Consider the following 24785-nt stretch of genomic DNA (forward strand, 5'->3'; position numbering starts at 1 on the left):
AAGGAAAGAGAGAAAGGGATCTATAATCTCCTCCGTCCCCATTTCCAGACGATTCTGATTACCTTTGAGCAACAATTCTACTGATACTCGAGGAACATTTTAATTCTATTCCTAAAAGGATTACCCACTGAATTTGGGTAGCTTTTCACCAATGAAGAATTGCCTTGCCTTACTTCTTTTCTAACTCCATCTCCAGCCATTCATACGGTGGTGACACTGTAACACCAAGTATTTATTTCTCAAAAAAAAAAAAAAAAAAAAAAAAAAAAAAAAAAAAAAATTCCTCTATCCTGTTTACATTTGTCCCCATTCCATCTTATTAACTAGCTCTTTCGACAAACTCTTGGAACAAATATGACAGACCTCAGAAGTCCCAGACTTCCATTTGTGTACTTACTAGCTTCCCCGCCCGCCATGATGCTCTCACTGTCACCCAAACTCTGCCATCAACTAGACCTCCTGTCTTTTCATTCCTTCTTATTTTTTTTAATTTTTTTTAAATGTTTACTTATTTTTGAGACAGAGAGAGGCAGAGCATGAATGGGGGAAGGTCAGAGAGAGAGGGAGACACAGAATCGGAAGCAGGCTCCAGGCTCTGAGCCATCAGCCCAGAGCCCGACGCCGGGCTCGAACTCACGGACGCGAGATCGTGATCTGAGCTGAAGTCGGACGCTCAACCGACTGAGCCACCCAGGCGCCCCCCTTCTTATTTTTAATTTAAGGCATGCAAAACACTTTTATAGTTCTGCAGTTGATTAATTGTGTATATATGATAACTTTGTATTTTGTGAGGATGAATATTAAAGCAGTTTTCAAAGTGTGGTTCCCAAGACTTGATTTGCCTTTTTTACTGTGCTAACATTTGTGCTGATAGTAGATAAAACTTCTGGCATCTTACCATTCATCAAGTAAGTAGCACCAAGTATGGTCATTTATTGTGTTTTTCAATCTCTTGCATACTCCCAGTTATTTATTTATTTATTTTTTTTACTTAAGAATAACCTTACTTTCTTGAAACAAAATAATAAATGAGCTATTAAGTACAGGATTTAATTAATATTTTGGGTGACAAAATGAAAACTTTGCATAGAGCATTTATGCTGCATTTGGGAATACAGGCGTTGTCTCAAGAAAAAAACACTTTCTATAACTGAGTTACAAGCCATACTAGCCATGTTTTTTCCAGCACATTTTTGTTGAAAGAACAAATGAGACAAATGTGGTCATTCAGATGTAGCACTTTGGAAGATATTTTCTCAAACACTAACAGAGTGACCCTGTCATTTCAAGAAAACCAAGTGAGTGTATTAGTTGTCAATGATAAAATTCTGGCTTTGGAGAACTTGTATCCACTGTTGTAAGCTTGACAGCTTCCCAAGACTTTGACAGCTTCTTTTCTGATAAAAATTGGTGGTGATATTAACAAATGTGACTTGGGTATTGTATAGTGAAATATGTCAACATTTGGAAAGTCTGAAAACTCAGTGAACTAATGTGTTCCAAAAGACCAATGCCTGATGTTAAGATTATGCAAGGATAAATGTAGATGCAAAGTATCAGACAGAACAATGGATTTTAATACAATAGAAAACATTCATTGGTAAATTCAGGAAGAAAAGTCCTAATTATCTGAAAAAAGCTATTAGAATGTGCTCTCCTTTCCCAACAATGTATTTGTATGAGGACAGATTTTCTTCATATATTTCAACTAAAATAGCACTGCAGTGGGTGGAACGTTGAAGCAGATATACTAGCTGTCTGATAAACCAGAAATTAAAGAGATTTGCAAAACTGTAAAACCATGCCACTTTTTTCAATTAATTGTTCAGAAGAGGATCCTCATAAAAATGTTATGTTTACTTTTAATAGTTTAATATATATATATATTTTTTAACTCAGTTTTAATTTCTAAATCAGTGACTACAGATAGATATGACACACAAAAAGCGTTTTAAGGTCTTCACCAATACTTTGGGTACAAAGGAGTCCTGAGACGAAAGTTCTGAACCATGGTCTTAGAGGGAATATTCCTGAGAAATGGGATTCCTGATAAATACACCTACAATTTTGGTACATTTTGCTGGGATCCCAACCACAAAAGTTGCACAGTTTTGTGTTCCAAGCAACATATGAGAAAGGTGTCAAACTTTTTGCTTGCTTGATAGGTGAGAAATGGTATCTTTATATATTGTCAGTTTACATTTTATTTTCACATGCTAAAAAGCCATTTTCATTTCTTTTTCTATGAACCATTTGTTTAAGCCTTTACTCAAAAACATTTTTTTAAGTGTTTATTTATTTTTGAGAGAGAGAGAGAGAGAGAGAGACAGAGCATGAGTGGGGGCAGAGACAGAGGGAGACACAGAATCCAAAGCAGGCTCCAGGCTCTGAGCTGTCAGCATAGAGCCTTATGTGGGGATCAAACCCACAAACATGAGATCACCTGAGCTGAAGTCTGAGGCTTACCCGACTGAGTTAAACAGGCGCCCCACCCTTTACTTTTTTTAAACCAGGCTTTTGGGGGCTTTTTCCTTAATTTTAAGAGATATTTATACATTGAAAAGATTGATCCCTTGTTACTACACAAACTGCAAATACTTCTCTCTACTTTGAGATTCTTCAACCTTCTTGTGGTTTCCCTTGTTTTGCTTCCCTGACATCCTAGACCACTCAACTGAAAAGACTTATCAGTCACAAAATGAACACAAGTTTACAATTCAGCAGCCACTCCTGGCTTTATCTTACCTGACTTCTCAGCAGCAGTTACAGATGACCATGACCCTCCTCTCAGAACGTTTCCTTTTACAATCAAGATCTTAGATCTGACATCCCTCTACTTTCCTGGTCTGCTTCTCAGCATCCTTTTTTTGACCTTACATCCTCTTGAGATTCTAAGTTTTGGGGTGCTTCGAGGGTCAATTCTAGTCCCTTATTCTAGTTCCAGTGACTCCCTAGATAATCACATTTCCAAAAATTTAAGTACCTCTCTCCAATTTAATCTTCTACCTACACAGAACACTTCCAACTCATTGGCAATTAAATGCCTAATAAGCACCCCACATTAGCATATCTAAAGCACTATCCAGGATTTCAAACAATACCTTCCTTTCCCCAGCTCACTTTAAAACTGATTCATTTAGAAGCATAATTTAAACCGCCATCATCTCAACTACTTTGTGTTCAGCCCTGCCCCCACCCCCCATCCCCAACTCCTCAGCTCAACCAGAATACTTTTTTAAACCTTAATCAAGGTTTCTGACAACTTCCCTTTGCACTTAGGCTAAAATCCAAATGGCTAAGCAAGTTCTAGATGGTTTCCCTGCCTACATATAATCTCACCTTTATCTTCCCCCAGCCATTGTCCATTCCAGTTATGATAAATTCATCTGTGCCCTTTCTGCTTCCTCACTCGGCAATGCTTTTCTGTCATGTTTTTACACTTCTAGTTCCTTCTTTCTTCCCTTCAGTTCTCAGCTCAAATATCACTTCAGAGAGGCCCTTTTAGAACTATGCAATTGGAAATACCCTCCCACTATTTATATCCTTTCGTTTTCTTTGTTATCTAATTTTATGCATGAACAAATATATTTGTTGTTCACTCTCCATCCACAAGAAATTACAATTCTTTAGAGGCCCTATATCTGCACCTGACTTACTAGATGCTCAATAAATATTTTGAAGAAATGTTTAAAATCATACCAGCACAAAGTTAAAGGGAAACCGGAGAAAGACGGAGAGAATAGAGATTAAATATTTTTACAGGAAAAAGAGAAAGGGAAGTTGGAGAATACTTTGTTTTCCTAGAATGTTGACTATGTGCTAAACTGTTACCAACATTTATCTCATTTTTCCTAATTTCATCTTTCCCCCTCTGCCTTCGCTTTCTTATTCTTTTATAAGGTTACATTTCGTATATACACTAAAACTTTCACAATATTAAGATCTAGTCTAGATATTTAAAGAAAACCATAAGGAAGGAAATGGTCTTCAGGAAAAAAAAATCTCACCTTTCTTTGTAATCCTGAGTATGTCCCTTCAGGGAAAAAGCCAGAATAGTGGTGACTGAAGGGCTTTTATCTGTTCAGCTGCTCCCAGGACCTCACCTCTCACCATCATGTAGGAAACCTGTGAAGTTTCAAATTCTATCCATATAATAAATCTAGGATAGTGGTTATCAAACTTCAGTGAGCATTAGAATCATAGGAGTTTTTTAAACCAGATTTCTGGGCTCCACCCCCAGTCTGATTTGATAGATCTGGGTGGAGTCGTAATTCATATTTTAATGTGCCAGTGACCTTGGTCAGGAGGTTTAATCTCTTTGGGTGGGTCAGTATTTTGTTCTGTCTCCAAGGTCTGAAATGGTGATACTACATTAGTAGCCTCTTATTATTATTATTTTTTTAATTAGTGATATAGGTATATAGATATAGATACTTTCCACAGGAAGAAATCCTCCTAGAAGCCATTACCCTAGAATCTCATTGTGTTTATGCCTTAGCCATGCCATTTCATCTTAAATCATTAAGTATTTTCACTAAAGAATAATACCAGAGTTCGTTGTTAGTTTTCAGGATATTTACTAAAGAAGGTGATCATGGCATTAGTTGTGGATAGAAAAGTCAAGAGTAGAAATGACAGCTTGAGGAACGTGTCACAGGTGGGAAGTCAGGGGACAATCCAATAGTTCATAGTTGGTCTCAGTGGAGAGGAAGTCTGCACGACTTCGCAAGTTTTACAGTTCCACCTCTGGAAGATGTTCACTGCACCAGTCAATTCCCTGCTAACCATACTAGAGTGATTTATTTATTTATTTATTTATTTTTAATTTTTTTTTTTAACGTTTATTTATTTTTGAGACAGAGAGAGACACAGCATGAACGGGGGAGGGGCAGAGAGAGAGGGAGACACAGAATCGGAAGCAGGCTCCAGGCTCTGAGCCATCAGCCCAGAGCCCCACGCGGGTCTCGAACTCACGGACCGCGAGATCGTGACCTGAGCTGAAGTCGGACGCTTAACCGACTGAGCCACCCAGGCGCCCCGATTTATTTATTTTTTAAAATGCTGACAGGACAATGAGAAATTCTACTACTTGCTATCAGATTTTCCAAAACCTGGTTCCACCCTTTGGAATTTTAAGTACATCTTTTTCCTTATCTCAACACTCCCATCCACTCCCTCTTCTAAATCCACATTCCCCAGGTAGACCCCACTCATTTTTGTGTGCCCCTCCCCTTCTCAACCGGAACAATCTCCTTCTCTATTCAATGTTTTTCTTGCCCCCTCCTCCTTTCTAAGCTTTGATGCAGCCAACTTCTGTGAAGATTTTATCAATTACTCTGTCATTTATTCTCATCATCCCAAGCTTCATAATTCATAAGATTTTATTCTTACAGGAAACCTTCACAATCTTTGTCTCGAAAGGTAAAACATCAAGCAAAATTCTCATGTCTTGTAGTCTCTTAAAACCTACTTTAGGTTTTAAGTAATTAGTAAATTATTAATCCTAGAAGATTACACATTTTAACTTAAGATAATACTAGTCATTGTGTTATATAGTGTGCTAAAGAATTTTTTATAGTGTGCTAAGGAAAGTTTATATATCCCACAGTCCTGTGAGGCAGGTGGTATCAGAATACATTTTACAGCTGATAAAGCTGATGATTTAGAGGTTAAGTAATTGACCCAAAGCAGTAACAGAAATTACAGATCTAGGGTTTGAGTCACAGCCTGTCTGATGGCAAATTTCATGATACTTCATTACCTCTATTAAGCATTAATCAAGTACCTTGCCAGTTTAAAAGAGAAAATGCCTCAAGTTTGCATTACAATTTACCACAAGATTCTTCTATAGGCCTGCAGTAACAACATTATAGAGAGCACAGATCATTTTAAAGTGTTAAATTTTTACGTAGGAATGCTCTTGATTAAAAAATAAAAGGTTCCTGGGATTGCCTGTGTGGCTCAGTTAAGTGTCCCACTTTGGCTCAGGTCATGATCTCACAGGTCATGGGTTCGAGCCCCGCATGGAGCTCTGTGCTGACATCTCAGAGCCTGCAGCTTGCTTCAGATTCTGTGTCTCCTTCTCTCTCTGCCCCTCCCCAACTTGCACTCCATCTCTCTCTCAAAAACAAAATAAAAACATTAAAAGAAAAAAGTTCCTGAAGAAATTTTTTTTTTACTCTCTGTCTCTCCATTGTTAGAGAACAAAATGATCAAGTCATGGTCCTCACAGCTCATTTCATGAGCGGTCCTATCACATGCGTTAGCCACTGGTCCCGTCACCTCAGGCCCCAAGTATCACAGTCTCAGCTTCTGGGGAGGGTGAAGATGCCTGGTGCCAATCAGGATGTTATTTGTTACTCCTGGGCTCATTTCTGCTACAGTAGACCCACTTTGCCCCATTTCAGAAAGGAGCGGGGATGTGGCTTAAGATCAGCCACCTTGTTATTCTTCAGGAAGGACGAGCTACTCTCCGGCTTCTCTTCCAAGGCTGTTCTATCAGAAGCAGGGGCTTAACTTTCATTGGCCTGCTCCCCACAACTCCCAAGAGGTTCAGAAGTCTATGCTCAACTGTTTCTTTATTATTTAGGAATAAACAATCGCTTCTCGGCCTTTTGGCTAAGATCAAGTGTAGGAATAAACATTCATGGCAGACTCCTGTGGTAGTACAGCTGCCTTTCTGTTGTAGATCAATGGTGATCTAAACCCAACCCATCAGTTTTTTACTCTTGGAAAGGAAGATAATCCTCCTAGATAAGATTAAGAGGTCACCTTTACCTCACCTAGTCCAACACAGGACAAGCAAGCCCTCTCTGTTTTGACAATAGAGTATCTTCAACAAAACAAATGGGCTGGCTACAGTTGGGGTCAGTTAAGATTCTGAGCAAATGGAAGTCAGATTTTTGCCAGAGGCCACACATTAAGAAGACTGTCATATCTAACTGATGAAGTTAGACTAAAGTGGATTTTGATTCCAGCTCTGCCATTTAACTGCCATGGCCTTCAGCAAGCCCCTGAATACTGAACATCATCTGCAAAATAAGAATCATTATAACCATCTTTTGTGTACACGTGAGCATATGAGAGGCTGTATGAAATGCAAGAACAAGGTGGTAACAAGAAATTTCTCTCTGTAGGAGTATCCTTTCCTTCTTCCGCGCATCCACAGTTGTGCTCCATGGGCAGAGTCAAGGCATCGCCTTCCTGAAGAAGGGAGTGTGCAACTGGTAGTGGTAGAGGAGATAGAGTGGTTACAGGGAAATGAGAAAGAGCATTTTTATGCCCCTTTAATTTCTTTCAATACACATTAGATTGGTAACTAATTTATATCGAGGCACACATATTCAGCCTTTAGAAACGTAATTATATTAATTTTTAACTTTTATTTAATTTGTTAATTTTATTAATTTTTTATTACTGAGATGCTTATTCTAGAACTTGAAGACCTCTTGTCTCTATCATGTCCCTACTCAGGAAGGAAATATTTTTTCAATAACATCTCCATCATCAAGATATTAAGACCTACTTGCTCACTATCACTAGAAGATATGCATCTTTGAGCCTTCACATGGAATGGGGACTCAAAAAGCCTGTTCTATACATTAAAGTCATACCTAAGACATCTTTCAGGGCCAGGAAGTATACTTGTTAAAAGACTGGCATCGGGGTGCCTGGGTGGCTCAGTCGGTTAAGCGGCTGACTTCAGCTCAGGTCATGATCTCGCGGTCTGTGAGTTGGAGCCCCGCGTCGGGCTCTGTGCTGACAGCTCAGAGCCCGGAGCCTGTTTCGGATTCTGTGTCTCCCTCTCTCTGACCCTCCCCTGTTCATGCTCTGTCTCTCCCTGTCTCAAAAATAAATAAAACGTTAAAAAAGAAAAAAAAAAAGACTGTCATCAACTGCTATAAAGGATTGCCCAAACTATTGGCTTTGAGAAAAAGGCAACTTTATAAATAGCCGTGCCCAGAGCTATGTGAACGTAATCAGCTCCAGCAGCTGTCTTGAGTCAGATATTCTATAGGACAAAAGCTATACATGTCAGAGAAACAAAAAATAGGAGTCTAGGTCCCTGAACCCGTTGTGCCTTCCAGATGTTAAATGAGTAAAAGAAGTTCTACCTTATTTAACCTGCCATTATTTTGTTTTTTTACTGTTACTCATGGCTGAAGCTAACTCCAATACATTGATTGTCCCAAAGTTAAGGTCTGGAAGGCCCAACATAAAGGGCTTGATATGGGATTTACAGTGATCATCCTGCTTGTTTTTGTTTTTGTCTTCTTTTTGGGGAAGTGCTGGGGGATGGGAGTTGAAGCTAGGAAGGAAAGACCTCTGTGGAATAACTACAAGAAATTATACATGAACTGGGAATGAAATCTGTCTTTTATGCCCAGCATTTCAGAGACCCAGATGAAGAATTATTTTCTTCTGCTTTGAAAGACTGTATCCTACAGTCAGGTCCAGGGGTATAACATTAGTATGTGTCCTCGCTAGGGACAGAAGCTAGGAAGGAGCTTAGGCAATGAAAGAGCGAACCTAGACTGGCCGACTCCATTTTGTTCTGTGTCCTCCATCTTGAGTGACTATGTCCCCGACATGGCCCCCTTTCCGGGAAAACCGCAGAAAGAAATTCCCGTTCAAACTTCCCATTCAAACCACCCCCGGCAACCTGCACAACAGGACTCTGACCCTTCACCAGCCAATCGGCTAAGGCCACGACCTTTACCCCACCAACTGCCCCTAGATCCCTATAAAACCTTTGTGCTTTTGAAACTCGCTCTCTCTCTCTCTCCAGCATCTCACCTCTGCATCGGTGCAGGTAGGGGATTGAGCTCCAGCTATCTCGAATAAAGGCTCTTTGCTTTTGCATCGGACTTGGCTCCCTGGTGGTCTTTGGGGATCACGAATTCTGGGCATAACAGCAAGAAAAAGTGGTAAAGAATGCAGATTATCTGTGCGTTCTAAACTACTTGGCTTGGGGGACCTGAATGGCCCAGTCAGTTAGGCATCTGACTATTGATTTTGGCTCAGGTCATGATCTCATGGTTCATGAGATTGAGCCCTGCGTCAGGCTCTGTGCTGACAATGTGGAGACTGCTTGCGATTCTCTGTCTCCCTCTCTCTCTGTCTTTCTGTCTCTCTCTCTCATAAATAAATAAACATTAAGAAAAAGAAAATACTTGGATTTAAGAACAAAAAAGGACTGTAATATATTGGTAAGCTGAAAATCCAAACAATTCTCTCAAAACTGCCAGTACCTAGAAAGAGAGGGCAGTAAAAACACCACTATTTATATCTAGGCTCTATGTGTCAGGAATAGTTCCATTTGATCTTAGTCCTATTTGGATAAGCCTTGGTCTTTATTAATTGGTTCAAACCTGGAGAAGTAGGAAAATGACAGAACTACAGAGAATCCAGGCCTACGTTCTTGTTAAGATAGCTCAATTTTACCATTGTTGGACCTCACCTGAAAATCCTTACCCATTCTAACTATCTTTGTGGTAAAGTCAAGACTGAAAGTCAACTTGGGAAGTTAATAATCTTAAAATGGTGTCTGTGAACAAAGATGGAGTTACAAAGATGTTTAGGCAATGCCAGGAAGTTATTTTTCCTAAGTACCTTCCCTCATTAGACTCCCTCACTAAGTCTTGCTTGAAATAAGATATAGAATGGATGGTGTGGTAGGCAGAACTCTGAAAAGGCTCCTAAAATCCTACCCCCCCCCCCATACATTCTCCTAGTTTTTCAAACACTAATCTGGATGCTGATGTGAAGGGATTTTGCACATATAATTGAGGTCCCAAATCAGCAGACCTTAGAAGTTTACCCTAAATGGGCCTGAGTTAATCAAGAGAGCCCTTAAACAGGGATGGGCTCTTTGTGGGGAGAAAGATTCTACATGAGGGATGGGTGGCTTAGGAGATGGATAGGGCATATATGGCATGGATCTAGGAATGGCTTCTAGGAACTGAGAGCCATCCTTCACTTGATAAGAAAATGGGGACCTCAGTCATACAACAAAAAATTAACCGAATTCTGCCCACAATCTAAATGCATTTGGAAGAAGATCTCAAACTTCAGGTGAGAGCACATCCCTGCCTACACCTTAATTCCAGCCTCATGAGATTCTGAGCAGAGAACCTGGACATGACATGCTAGATTTCTGACCTACAGAATATTAAGCCCATAAATAGGTGTTTTCAAGCTGCTAAATTTGGGGCAATTTGCTACACAGCAGTGTAAGACTAATATGGACACCAGTGCACTGCTACTTGGTGCCTGGGAGGAGAAATAGGGTTAGAAATGAACTTTTCAGGCAATTTCTACATCTTAAGTTGGATATGGAAGACACATCAAGAATTCTGCTTTAACAAGGTTTTGTTAGACTGTTAGCAGTTAACTGTGAAATTCCAATCACAACCTACAGTAGAGTCACTAAATTTGGATCCTAAGTAGAGATCTAAATATATACAAAGAATTGTAATATTTAAGAACTTGAGGTTCTAACTTCCATGCTGGTTGAAGTTAGTGGCATGTCTCAATCTTATGATTAGTAACAAGTACATATTCTTAGCAATGATTTTCTACTTTAAGAAGTGAAATACTTCAGGGTGCCCGGGTGGCTCAGTCGGTTGAGCATCTGACTTCAGCTCAGGCCATGATCTCACTGCTTGTGAGTTTGAGCCCCCTGCATCAGGCTCTGTGCTGACAGCTTGGAGCCTGGAGCCTGCTTCAGATTCTGTGTCTCCCTCTCTTTCTGCCCCTCCCCTGCTTGTGTGCACACGCGTGCATGCTCTCTCTCTCTGTCTAATATAAATAAACATTAAAAAATTTTTTTAAAGTATATAAAAAAAGAAGTGAAATCCTTCAAAGGGAGCCTTACAAGGAATTATAACATACAGATAAAAGTTGAACTTCTCATCCACCCATTTTTCTTAAATCCAACTATTAAATTATCTGCTTCCAGACACATGGAGCTGTTACACTGCAATGGTTTAAGAAAACAAACATTTCTCATGGTCATGGGTTAGTTTTCTAGCCTGCAGGTTGCTATCTATCAGTTTACTGAATCATGACCACAATTAAAAAATAATGACTGAGTACCTTCTCCATGGAAAAGTTAATTTGGGACTCACAGCTTATGAAACATTTTCATCAAACTCTTTCTTCCAGTGTGTCAGGAACAAGAGTTTGAAAAAAAAAAATGACATAAGGAGAGTAGAGTCTAATGCAAGAGACAATTTAAAAAATAAGCTGCAACATGAAGGAGAGGTACAAAGGACTAAGAGATGAGGAACTTGGTTATCCAAGGAGGTCAGGAAATCGTTCCCCAAGGAAGCTGAAGCTGTGAAGGTAGGAAGTAGGGGAGATGCAGGGAAAGCCAGGATGCCCTGTACCCCCTAAGGAATCTGTCATTCATCTCTTGGACTCATTTTCAAGGCACTGGTTGTTGGGCAAACAGTTAAACAAATGTTTGAATTCTTCTTTAAAGTGATCGGTGTTTGAAGGGAAAGCTATTATCAAGTAGAGAACAAACACATTCTTTGTGTTTCTCTTTCCCCCTATCATCTAGATGTGCTTGGTCTCAATCTTTCAAAACCTTTTATTAGTCTTTCACATGGTGTTGTCTATGGCTCCACAAGGCCTTCATATATAACACAAGTTGGGGGTAGATTGTGCCTCAAGGGCACTTAGGGTATTTGGTTTTATAAATACAAAATCTCCAAACTCAAGAAGTTCTACTTTTTAGTTTAGTCTTGTTATATAATTCTAGCAAACTTTACCACACAAAGAGCCTTATGTTTGGTCCCACTTGTAGAGTTTCTATTTCATGGAAACAGGCTATAGTTATCAATTTCATCTAGTCAGTATCTTTGACTACTTCAATGGTTTGACTTAAAACCTCCCTAAGCATGAAATTCTTGTGGGAAGTTAAGCTTATTAAGAATAGTGAACCTAGGGGCACTTGGGTGGCTCAGTTGGTGGAGCAAACATCCGACTTCGGCTCAGGTTGTGATCTAGCTGTTTGTGAGTTCGAGCCCCATGTTGGACTCTGTGCTGTCAGCGCAGAGCCTGGAGTCTGCTTCAAATTCTGTGTCTCCCTCCCTCTCTACCCTCCCCCACTTGCACTCTCCCCAAAATTAATAAATAAAAAAAATAAATAAAATAAAAAATAATAAAAAAATAAAACTAGTGAACCTCAAGTTCTTAAATATTACAATTCTTTGTATATATTTAGATCCAAATTTAGTGACTCTCCTGTAGGTTGTGATTGGAATTACATGGAGACTACTTCAAGCCACATTCTCTTGCACAATTAATCTACACTGAGTAGATTTCCTATGTTCAATACAAAAATGCTAAAGTCTTCGGTTAAAAAGGTACAAACCCACTAGGAAATAATTAGTTTCTTGGTTAGGTGAAGTTACATTGGGCCAAGAACTTCAGTTGGGTATGAGTGTAGAGGCTGCAGGTATCCAGGGGCCTTCGTCAGGGCCACCCAGGAACCAGAGATCATACCATGATTGATAAATCCCATTCTATGCATGTTTTTGGTTTATTTATTTTTTGCAGTTCCTTTGCAGCCTGCTTCAAATGGCAAAATAGCCAGATATGTACACCAAGATACTTGCTGAGATCTTGTCAGACACCCTGGTAGAACTCTAAAGTTTCCTACATTAGTGCCCTGGTAGCCCTTCCAGTTTTCTATTCCTGAAGACGAAGATGTACCTCCCTGCTCTTCACATACACCTATCGCTTGACAGATTTTTACACGACTTTTTCCCTTGATTCTTTAAGCGTCATTTTCATTGAAATCTAGCTTGATCTTGATGGAATGATGTATTTTCTATATACAGGCATTTGTTATGTGATGTGTTTTCCTAAAAAAACACACAACCCATCACTCTGCAAATCATACACTAATAGCACTTTTATAAGTGTTGGAGCAGGGCACTCAATCCCTATACAACTTGAACCAGATGTTTATAAAAATATTAACCATCCTTAAAAGAAAAAACTCATGGATGAACAGCCACAAAAAAATCTTAACAGCTTTTTTAAGGAGTAAAAATATCTGACAGGCTTGGGAAGGGTTGAGGCTGAGGAGGTAGGATGGCAAGGACAAAATGCACATAGAACCAAATAAACATCTGTAAGACAGTACCTGGTTGAACTGAGCCAGGAAGAATGTAGGGTGAACTGTCATCATGGCAGTGGGTAGGTTATCTATCATATTGATGGCTTTTTCTGCATTTGTCTGTGTTAGTGTACTTAGCCTTCAACTGATTTTACTTGGAGTAAAACTTCAATGTGCTAGCAAGTCTTATTGGAACCAAAGTGACTTTCATGTTACAACTCTCTAATTTTGCATTACAGAGCATGTGGTTTCTAGCCTGACAGTTGATGTCTAGTCGTCTTGTAATTCCAAGGATGCCTGATAGCTAGTTTAATTTTGAATTTTACCTATCTTCAGTAATCATTCCATTGAGGCAGAACTTTACCAGCCGTGAGTACAGTTCAGGTCCTGGCTTTTGAGCAAACTGTTGTTTGAATGCTCGGGTAAAGGTGGAGCTAGAGCCTGAAGATATAAGTACAGCCTTAGACCCACTGAAGACTCCTCCTAGACTGGGTGTCCATTCTGATTCTGCAGACCCTAGGTATACCTACCTGCTCATTTCTCTCTTGCAAAGGATCTGCTCTCTTACCAGATTCTAAGGATATGCATAAAAGATTCAGGATTTCTTGGATCTCGTTCTGAAAAGAAAATATCAATTCACTCCTCTTAGAGGTTGCTATTAGAACTATGAAAATAGAAGTTATAGCAAACTTAGATAGGAGTTACACAGTGAAAATTACTCCTAGTCAAAAAGGATCTTTTGGGGATCTCAAACCTTCATGGTTGACAGCTCAGGGAGAGAAATAGAATTTAAGTGTTTATCACATTAAAGACCCAAAGTATTAAGATTAAGGATGAACCTCTAGGGTGTCTGGGTGGCTCAGTTGGATAAGCGTCTGACTTCAGCTCAGGTCATGATCTTACGACCTGTGAGGGTGAGCCCTGCATCCGGCTCTGTGCTGACAGCTCAGAGCCTGGAGCCTGCCTTGGATTCTGTGTCTCCCTCTCTCTCTGCCCCTCTCATGCTCCATCTCTGTCTCTCAAAAAGAATAAAATATTAAAAAAATATTTAAAAAGAATGAATCTCTGGAATTTTGAAAGATAAGATGATCCTACCTTGAAGATTCCTGTTGCCTTCTCCATGGTAAACACTGTGAGACTCATGTGCCCAAGAGAGAAAAATAAATCTCACAAAGGCGCATCTGATCTATCACATAGAACCTCTTCAGTTTCTCTTGGTTAGGATCACATATTATTAGTCTAAAAGTTCATGTCGTGAGGACTTTGCTATCTCAGCCATCATCTCTAGCTGCAAGTTACATCTCTCATCTCTCACCTCATAAATATCCTTGACCTTGAGGCAGGTTCAATGTGGGCTTTCCTTCCAATTTCTTAAGAGAACCTCATAGCAAGACTTGTAACCACCTTCAATTGCAGGTGGTTCAAGTAGCGTAAGGGGATGGAACAGCTCAGCTCTTCAGCAAGGTAGATAAGAGGCAGCTGTTGTCCTTTTCCATGAGGTAGAGAAAGCTTAAAATGGAAAAAACAATCACTCATTCCAACCTACTCTTTTGCAGGATCAGATCTGTCTTCACAATCAGCTCATGGTCACATTCTTTCATCTTCTTAGTAACTCATTCCATTGAGAAGTTGTCTGGGGCTTTAAATCCCCTGCTCTAGACTTCTCTTAGATGCTATTCACCATCCATGTTCATACTGCGAACTCTTGTTTCTAACCCGGGGGTAGACAGATGGTTTTGATAAGAGGAAGAGTGGAAACATGACCGATTGGTCAGCCTTCAGCTGCCCTGGAACCCCATCTTTGCAGTGTAGTTTTATTAACGGTGTGGTTCTCAAACTTCATTGCATATCAGAATTATCTGGAGACCTGTAACCATTGTGACGCCTTCATCTGTGGCCTCCAAACTTTAGAATCCAAGCGTCAGAATCACCTGGAGCTCTTGTTAATGCACAGACTGCTGGGCCTCACTTCCAAAAACTCTGATTCAGTAGGACTGGGCTGGGCCCAGGAGTTGACATTTCCAACAAATTCTAGGTGGTGCTGAGTCCAAATACTCTATTCCAATTAGGACACTAACAATTCAATCAGAACCACTAGGAAAAGGCCATGGACTTCAGGTGTCTAACTCATCAGGTGATTCACATATGCAGCTAAGTTTGAGGACTACAACTCTAAGGCTGGCAGGATTTAAAGGAGGCATGAAGGTACACCTAGAAGGAAGCTTATGTAAAACCTAAATCCTAGAGGGGCGCCTGGGTGGCACAGTCGGTTAAGCGTCCGACTTCAGCCAGGTCATGATCTCACGGTCTGTGAGTTCGAGCCCCACGTCAGGCTCTGGGCTGATGGCTCAGAGCCTGGAGCCTGTTTCCGATTCTGTGTCTCCCTCTCTCTCTCTGTCCCTCCCCCGTTCATGCTCTGTCTCTCTCTGTCCCAAAAATAAATAAACGTTGAAAAAAAAAATTAAAAAAAAAAAAACAAACCTAAATCCTAGCCCAGCCAGTGACCATAAAATAGGTTTTGTGTCCCCAGTTGCCCTGCCAGCAAAGACTTCAGTCTTTAGGGAGTGCATTACCCTAAAAGTCTTTATTTAGCTTTCCTTAGTTTTTTCAGTCATCACAGCAATGTTGCCTTCCTCTGCCCCCAACCATGTCAAAGCTCTTTAGAGGCATTTAGCTCAGTTCTTACACGTGCAGTAATTTTCCTTAATGACACTTATGCAGTGCCTGGTAAATGACATGAATTCCTACAGTTCAGGAGTGCCGATGGCTAGGACCCACATTCTTTCAAGTTCTCTCCAACTATTGGCACCCTAGCCTCACAGATACTTTTTAGGTTGGGCATCAAAGGCCAAGAAAGGCCTAGGGTAATGAAGGCATTACCAATTTTGTTTCTTAAGAGATTCCATTAGCTCTTTTCTATGTCCTAGTACAGCACAGGGAATAGAGTCAATTCGGTAATAACTTTGTACGGTGACAGATAAATAAAAAGCTGTGCCATAAACTTATACACCCCAAAGTAAGTGCTCTCATCTGACCCTAATCTGGGCCTGCAAACAATACATAGGCTTGTGAGAAGCGCCCCCTGGCAGTGTCTGGAGCCCGTTACCATTAGGTGGATGGGAGAAGGGGAGACTCAGCCCCGTCCACCTTCAGCTGGACTTGACTGGATCCTTGCACATTCAGCAAACCTGTTTTTGGTTGCAGTTATAAGTACCTTGAGCTTAATGTTTGTGGCTGATTCAATCACGTGGAAATGGCAGTCTTGCTCTGTGGGCACTAGCATGGACTCTGAAGTCAGGCCACCTCTGTGCATCTAGGGGAAGACTCATAGCCAGTGTGGTTTCTTATCTGTAAATGGTGCTAGAATACCCATGCCACAGGGCTGCTGGAGTGTTAAATAAGTAAATACAGTAAGGTTTTGAGAATGGTGCCTGGCACAGAGCCAGAACACTCTACTTGTGTCAGCCAGCCTTGTGGTGTTTTTCCCCATAAAAATACTGGTTTATGATTAGAGATTAAGAGTCTTATGAATAAACGTTAAGATTTTCCTAAGAGAAAAGTAAATAAAAGGATGGGGATCAACATGTATATGCATAAGCATCAGTTTCCTACCTATAAAATACTAGTTTAATACGGAATGGTTGTTCATATTTATCTAATCCCCCGGGTGTATAGTATACCACCTGGAATGTGGAGAAATTTCCTAATTCCTGCAGAATTAAGTGACAGGCAGCTCGTAAAGGGTGTCCTATGATAGGAGTAGGACAAAAGCAAGTGACTTTTGCACTCTCAAGTTTTTTTATTTTTATTTATTTACTGTTGTTGTTGTTGTTGTTGTTGTGTTTTGTCTTAAGGAGGCTCCACACCCAACATGGAGCTTGAACTCATGACCGTGAGATCGAGTCACATCCTCTACCAGGCTGAGTCAGCCAAGTGCCCCCTTAAGATTTTTTAAAAGATAAATCTAGCTTTATCCTTTACTGATAGTAATCCTATTCACATGGTAGCTCAAATTGTCTGTAATAATCTCAAGCCCCATAATCCTCATTAAAAAGGAGAAAGAAGTTAGACTCTCTTAACAGTCCATCCTCACTTTAATTTTTTTTTTTTTCTTGGTGATCACATTTATTGAAAGGGTTGGAAAAAATAAAAATACTCTTTAGCTTAAGAATTTTTGAGTTATCTGCAAATCAACTCATTTCAGGAGTGCAAGAATCCTTGGTCATTTCTTAATGTCGAAATTAACGCAGGTTTCTCTTTTGAGTGTCTTCTACATTTAAAGAGGCAATCATACAAAGTCTCCTATATTCCATAACACGATAAATTCTTTGTTTCAGCCAACTCTTAATGGAGGGGCAACTAGAACAACACCATCTCCCCGGACAAAGAGCATCGGAATATTCCGTTTTGTTGATTTATATATCTCCTCATAGGTTTCCTCATCAATTTCTATGGTAGTCACAGTCTCTTCCACATCTCCCAATATCATATTTAAATGCTGATCATAAGCATGTAATCTGCCTCGAAGCTCTCTGTCATTCCTCATTTTCACATAAATTCGCTCGTCTAGGCTGAGCCTGATGAGATCCAGGGGCTCCTCTACGGTGTTGGTGGTTTGTTGCTGGTCCACGTCGTCCGCCATGCTTCAAACCCCCATCCTTACTTTAGACTATGTCTTTTTATTCTTATTTGCCAGGATTTGTTTGAACGGCTTTAAAAAAGTTTTCTGTTCATATCTCAACTCATACAATTTCTCTTTGGCTTCTCTTCTCATCTCTTTAAGAGACAAAGTACATAAAACACTCAGCATGAAGCCTGGAGCAAGTACATTTTCAACAATTAACTTTGTGTAAAGCAAAGGGATGAACAATAAAAGGGTCTACTCTTGAGAAAAACAAACAACAAACATCACCTTAAATTCTTGTGTAAGTGGTCCGAGCTCTGGAAGCTGACTTCCTACGTGCATGAGTCAGCAGGCATGGCTGGGTTGTGGCTTTTAACTGAATCCAAGTAGTGACGACACCAGGCGCCTTCCAGCGGAGTGCTGGTCTCCAGGTGTTACTGGCAGGCCCAAAGTGCTACCTATAAAGAATAAGAAAAGTGAATATTTCCAAGGTGAATTGTTTTTTTAAAAACTATTTGTGAGACGGGGTGCCTGGGTTGCTCCGTCGCTTAAGTGTCCAACTCTTGATTTCGGGTCAGGTCATGAGCTCATGGTCGTGAGATCGAGCCCCGCATCAGGCTCCCATCTGAGCATGGAGTCTGCTTGGGATTTGCTCTCTCCCTCTCTTTCTGCCCCTCCCCCACTCAGGTGTACACTCACTCTCTCTCTCAAAACAAAAATAAATATTTTTAAAAAAGATTTAAAAATATTTCTGAGACAAAAATAATGTTACAGTCTAGGCTTTTTGTTATGGTAATATTTTGACCCACTGTCAGATCATGTATCTTATCTTCAAATTTTCCAAGAGTCCTTTGAAATGTACTTAAACCCTTAGTTTAAAGGTCTAGATCAAATGCCATTTCTCCCAAGTTTTCCCTGATTGTTCCAGCAAAAATGAAATCTTCCCTCCACTAAAATGCCAAAATTTTAATAAATTTAAATACTACCATGTGTGCTTAAAACACACGTCTTTTAATGCTTTGTACTTTCTTCTTTTTTGCACATATATCTCCTGCTCTCAAAGAAGAGAAGTTTTGGTCGTATTTATATCACTTGCTGAGCACTGAGCTCATTGTCTATATATAATAGAGGTTCAATACCTATTAGTTACATAAAAGCTGTGTTGAAACCATAAAACCACTACAGACATTTTATTATATCACAGCTGAAACCAATCCTCTGAGATATTTTTATCCCTCAACCTGAAGAAAATCACCTCATTAATTGGTTTACGGCAAGCTACACCTCACATTTCTTTGCTCCGACCCCATTCCCCAATATTTCTTTACTGCCAAAATGTTGAAAACACATTAAGAAGTAAAAAAAAAACAAAAACAAAAACAAAAACAAAAACCAAAAAACCCCCAAAACTATACTTTTATACAAAAATTTATATAATAACAAAGTAAAAGTGATGCCTTCCAATTCTCCAATTCCACTACAGCAGTATGTACCCTTCCATACGTTTTCTTTCCTTTTAAAGTTTATTTTATTGTGGTAAGAACTTGTAACATGAGATCCACCTTCTTTACAAAACTTGAAGTGTACCATACGCTATTGTTAACTATAGGCACAAAGTTGTGCAAGAAATCTCTAGAACTTCTTTACCTCGCATAACTGAGACTTTATGTCTCTTGATGAACAGCTCCCCATTTTTCTCCTCTCTTGGCCCCTGGCAACCACCCTTTTCCTTTCTGATTCTGAGTCTATTTCTTTGTAAAGATTTTTTTATTTTTTTTCAGTCATCTCTACACCCAATGTGGGGCTCAAACTTGCAACTCCAAGATCAGGAGTCACTTGCTCCACCGACTGAACCAGCCAGGTGTCCCTGAGTATATTTTAAAGTAAGATACTTCATGTGAGTGGAACATCCAGTATTATCTTTTTGTGACTGGCTTATTTCATGTAGTATGATGTCCTTGTGTTTCATCCAGTGCTGTCACATATGACAGGATTTTCTTTTTTTCTTTTTTTTTTTAATTATTTATTTTGAGAGAAAGAGTGTGAGCAAGGGAGGGGCAGAGAGAGAGGAAGACATAGGATCCAAAGTGGGCTCTGTGAGCCCGATGTGGGGAGCTTGAACTACTCATGAACCATGAGATCATGACTTGAGCAGAAGTCTGAAGCTTAACTGACTGAGCCACCCAGGTGCCCCAGAATTTTCTGTTTTTCAAAGGTGGAATAATATTTCCTGTGAATACATACCATAATATCCTTTATTTTGTCATATATAAATGGACATTTAGGTTGTTTTCACATGTTAGCTTTCGCAAATAAGGCTGCAATGAACATTGGAACATTAGTACCTCTTCAAGATCTTCATTTATTATTTTTTTGAAAATTCTTTTACTGTTTATTTATTTTGAGAGAGAGAGGGCATGAGTGAGTGGGGAGGGGCAGAGAGAGAGAGAGAGAAAAAATGAGAGAGAGAGAGAGAGAGAGAGAGAGAGTCCTAAGCAGACTTCACACTGTCAGCATGGAGCCTGACAGAGGGCTTGACCTCACGACTACAAGATCATGACCTGAGTTGAAACCAAGAGTCGGATGCTCAACCAATTGAGCCACCCGGGGGGCCCTAATTATTTTTGATAAATACCCAGAAGCGGGATTGTTGGATCATATGGTACTTCCGTTGTTAATTTCTAAGAAATTTCCATATTATTTTCCATGGAAGCCTTACCATTTTGTGTTCCCACCAACAGTGTACAATAGTACCAATTTTTCCACATCCTTACCAACACTTGCCTTTTGTTTTTCTTTATATATAGTGGCCATCCTGACAGGTGTGAGGTGATATGTTATTGTGGTTTTGATTTATGCTTCCCTGATGATGAGTGACATTGAGCATCTTTCCATATACCTGTAGTTCTTTTGTGTATCTTTTTCAGAGAAATGTCTATTCAAGTCTTTATTTTTTGGGCAATTCGGTTTTGTTTTGTTTTTGTTTTTGTTTTTTTGCTATTGATTTATAAGACTTCCTTATGTATTCTGGAAATTAACCCATTCTGATACATGGTTTGTAAATGTTTTCTCCTATTCCAATGGTTGCCTTTCACTCTGTTGTTTGCTATGTAGTGCGGAAGCTTTTTAGTTTGATGTAGTCCCATTTATCTACTGTTGCTCTTGTGGCCCATACTTTTGGTGTCATATCCATGAAATTCCATACTCTCTCTATGCCTTCATGTACACACATACATTACCAACATCATATAGCATGACCTTATTTTTATAGGAAAAAAATACACTTAGAACCTAATTTTTATTATTTATACTTAAATTATTTGTGGGAGCAAAAAGTATTTCCCCTTAATATCATATAATGGATATCATATCATGTCAGTGTGTATATATTGATCTGTTATTTTTAAAATGGTTATATAGTATTAATAAAAGTGATTATTTTTTTGGAAGAGCTGTTATTTAAAAAAAAATTTTAAGCTCTTTTATTTTGAGAGAGACACAGACAGGGTCAGCAGGGGAGGGGCAGAGAGAGAGAGAGAGAGAGAGAGAGAGAGAGAGAGAGAGAGAGAATTCCAAGCAGGCTCTGCACTGTCAGTGCAGAGCCCAATGTGAGGCTGGATCCCAGGAACTCTGAGATTGACCTAAGCCAAAACCAAGAGTTGGATGCTTAACTGACTGAGCCACCCAGGTGCCCCCTATTTTAATGTTTATTTATTTTTAGGAGAGACAGAGCATGAGCTGGTGAGGGGCAGAGAGAGAGGGAGACATAGAATCTGAAACAGGCTCCAGGCTCTGAACTGTCAGCACAGAGCCTGACGTGGGGCTTGAACCCATGAACCTTGAGATCATGCCCTGAGCCAAAATCAGATACTTAACCGGCTAAGCCACCCTGGTACCCTGAAGAGCTATTATTTTTAAGTATATATTTATGTAAGTCCTCTTTGTAATTTATGATTAGGTATTTGATGCATGTGTTCCAAATTCTCTTTCCCAGATTGTCATTAAAAAAAAATTATTTTAACCTGAAACCAATCTTACCATATATATTAATAAACTAGAATTTAAATAAAAACTTGAAATAAAAGTTATTTTATTTACTTTGCTGTATAAAAGTATTTACTTTTTATTTAAATTTATTAATATTTTCTTTTAGGGGTGTCTAAGCTCTGAAGCATGCTTTAAAAAGCCTTTTCTAAGTAGTCTATTTTAAATTTCTATGTTACCAATTATTTCCTTTTATGATGTGCTTCATTTTTTTGGACACAATAATTGACCACATATTTAACAAATATGCTCCTTACTTGCTAAATAGATGTGGGGTGATCTAGAACACAAACACATTCAAAAATAAAATAATATAAATAAATGAAGTAAAAAAAAGCAATACAAAGGGAAATAATAGGAGTATAAATTCATGACTAGAGTGGGGAAAATACACACACACACACACACACACACACACACACACACACATACATCTGGAACACACATTGTTATAACTTACTAGGTAGAGATCTAACTTTGTCTTTTTCTTCTTTTTTTCCCAGACGGCTACCCTCACTTGTCCCAAACCAGTTGTTGAATAATCTATCTTTTCCACACTGATATGAAATGACAGACATATTTCTAAAATCAGGCTTTCAAGCAGTATGTTTTTCCAATAAGTCCCCATCTAGTCCACTGCCTTCATCAATAAGTAAGCTCTAACCACATCTTTAAATTTTCTCTTTTTCTTTGTGCTCCAACCCTAATAGCATGTGGATGACAGTTGTGACTGTGGAGACTTTAGGGTGTATCCCTACCGTCACCTGCACAGCAGGAGACAGGTCAAAGAAGAAACTATTTGAGCTGTTGATCTCAGAAATCATGTCTGACAGTGCAGTGCCCCAAGGGTAGGTGTAATGTATTTTGGGGTGGCTGGCCCACTCTTTGTCTACGAGTTATCTCTGAATTTCTTCATCTATGAACTAAGCTCAGTCAAATGTGTTGTGAGTGATGGTAAAGAAGTCTGCATCCCCAATAATGAGTGTAGCCAGTGATTTCAGATACCTGTCACAACATCACACCATAATAACAGCTGTCCAATTTCCTTCTGAAATATTCTACCAATACTCACTGTATTGAGATAACTGGAAAATTTCATCCACTCACAAGTCAACAAGTGAGATGCAGTGTAGCGTATGAACAACAGAGAATGACTCAGAGGTCAGAGGCCCAGTTTCCCAGTCCCAACCGGACTCATGTAGTAAGCAAGTAGTCAGGGGATCAACTCAATTTATTTGTCTCAATTTTCTTCACCATCTATACATGGTAGTTGGACTACATAATTACTTGGTTTCCAGCGAGATAAAAGACTGTGGTTGTATAACAATATAGTTCCTCTGTTTTTTCATTTACAACTTACAAATAAGTTGAGCCCTTGCTATATGCAAATAATTCTTCTAGTCACTGATGAATAAGATATGGTTATTGTATTAAGGAGTTTATTAAAGGAGTTTGCTTAGAAGAGGGACGTGGGATGGAACAGATCAGTGTGACTTTAATTTAGAACATGTCGGTTTCCCCATTCCAAATTGGAATACAGGATCTGTGATGTACCATGTATCTATTGAAAGGCTTATTCTAACGGTCCTGGTCAATGTTAAAGGCTCCTTCTGGGTTTGTGTGGGAATAACACACTGAATGTAGGTGGTAGTTCATAAATCCTTTTTCCAGTAAAGGCAGTTAATGTTATTATAGATTTTTTTTTGCAAGACCCTTACTTACGACTAACTCCTAAAAAATACTGTGAAGCTGTACCTCAGTTACTAGGCTAGAAGTAATCTTAAGTAGTACAGAGAAGTTTCGTGACCCCAAATTAATGCTTCCTCTCTTTCTATTTAAATTATTATAACTTGCTGTGTTACTTGTTGTTGTTGTTGTTGTATGTTTTTGTAAATTCTCATTTCAGTAATTCACAAATGTTACACAAAGGACATACAATGAAAACATTTGGATTAATAACTTCAAAAGGATGAGTGTTGACTAGGAGGAAGGAAAATGGAGGAAACCTCCAGAAAACTTCTTTTTACAAAAGTTCAAGATAGAGGAACACCCAGCATCTGTTGGAGGTAAGTGGGGAAGAAGAATCAGTGGCAACCGCAAAAATCAGAAAGCAATTAATGAAATAGCATAGGTAATAGAGACACATGGATAGTTGTCAACGCTGGCGCAAGACAGGATAAGAACAAAAATAAGGTATGATGAACTCAATGGGAGGGAGAAACTGGTTAGATTCTAAGGAAAAACTTCTAAGTTTGCACTTTTTGGCAGTCAGTGAGCGGGTGGTGGGCCATGACAAGTGCTGCCTCATGAGCATATGGCAATACAGATTTATAGAGTAAGGCACTAATAATCTCAATGGTCACTGGACACCATTTCCATACTAGACATTTAGTTTCACATAGGTCTAAAACGATTTGCACATTGGATACCTGCTCAGTAAGAAATGATACGGGGTTGAAGAAGACCTAGTGAAAATAAGTGAATAAAATTATATTTATTCTGAAGTACAGTTTTTTCGCCCCCATTCAGTCCATAGTGTTATGGCCTCTTGAGGCAACTTCCAACAATAATGAGGTTTTGCATGCTTTCAATGGTGGTGGAGAGGTATCATGGTCTGCAGGGCAGAGCACTAAATAGAACTCTGGTAATCCATTATACGTTTAAAGTCAGGGAATATTTCAATGGACTTGCTCTCATTTTGTTGGGATGAATAAGATTAAATAAAAGTACACAGTACCTGATTAAGGAGAAAAATATTTTAGGCTTTGGTCAAGCACATAAAAGGGCCTATCAAGAGAAGGGATCGGTATTACGATTTTCTGCCTTCGGTTTCTTAACTAGATTCCATTAGTGGAGTTTTCCAAAATGGGCCATATTTCCAATTCGGATATTATTAGAGGGCATTATAACTTAAATCTCTGTAATGGCTCACACCAAATTACCTAACCTTTCAGCTTAAGATCAAGGTACTTCATTGTTTTTCTG

The 24785-nt window shown here is 39.3% G+C and overlaps 2 protein-coding genes across 5 annotated transcripts in view; both read right to left on the reverse strand.

The window, feature by feature from the left end:
• TRIML2 (tripartite motif family like 2) overlaps positions 1–24785 on the reverse strand; it is a 52362-nt gene that overhangs the window by 15337 nt on the left and 12240 nt on the right. For 2 of the 4 annotated variants that reach the window (XM_042983014.1, XM_042983013.1), the window contains exons 2-3: positions 18045–18214; positions 13663–13749 (exon numbers count right to left, since the gene is read on the reverse strand). In XM_042983014.1, coding sequence (XP_042838948.1) covers positions 13663–13670 — 8 coding nt within the window. In that variant the 5' untranslated portion in view covers positions 13671–13749; positions 18045–18214. Of the gene's footprint in view, positions 1–4007; positions 4126–13662; positions 13750–18044; positions 18215–22872; positions 23444–24785 lie in introns of those variants that run through there. The other 2 variants (XM_042983015.1, XM_007098986.3) reach the window with 2 other exon arrangements.
• Positions 17249–17789, reverse strand: LOC102970689 (U6 snRNA-associated Sm-like protein LSm3). Its single transcript, XM_015545133.2, has one exon. It carries the CDS (start codon positions 17772–17774, stop codon positions 17466–17468), a length of 309 nt encoding a protein of 102 aa, XP_015400619.1. The 5' UTR covers positions 17775–17789; the 3' UTR covers positions 17249–17465.

The sequence above is a fragment of the Panthera tigris genome, chromosome B1, assembly GCF_018350195.1.
Source record: "Panthera tigris isolate Pti1 chromosome B1, P.tigris_Pti1_mat1.1, whole genome shotgun sequence".
NCBI classification, from domain to species: Eukaryota; Metazoa; Chordata; class Mammalia; order Carnivora; family Felidae; genus Panthera; species Panthera tigris.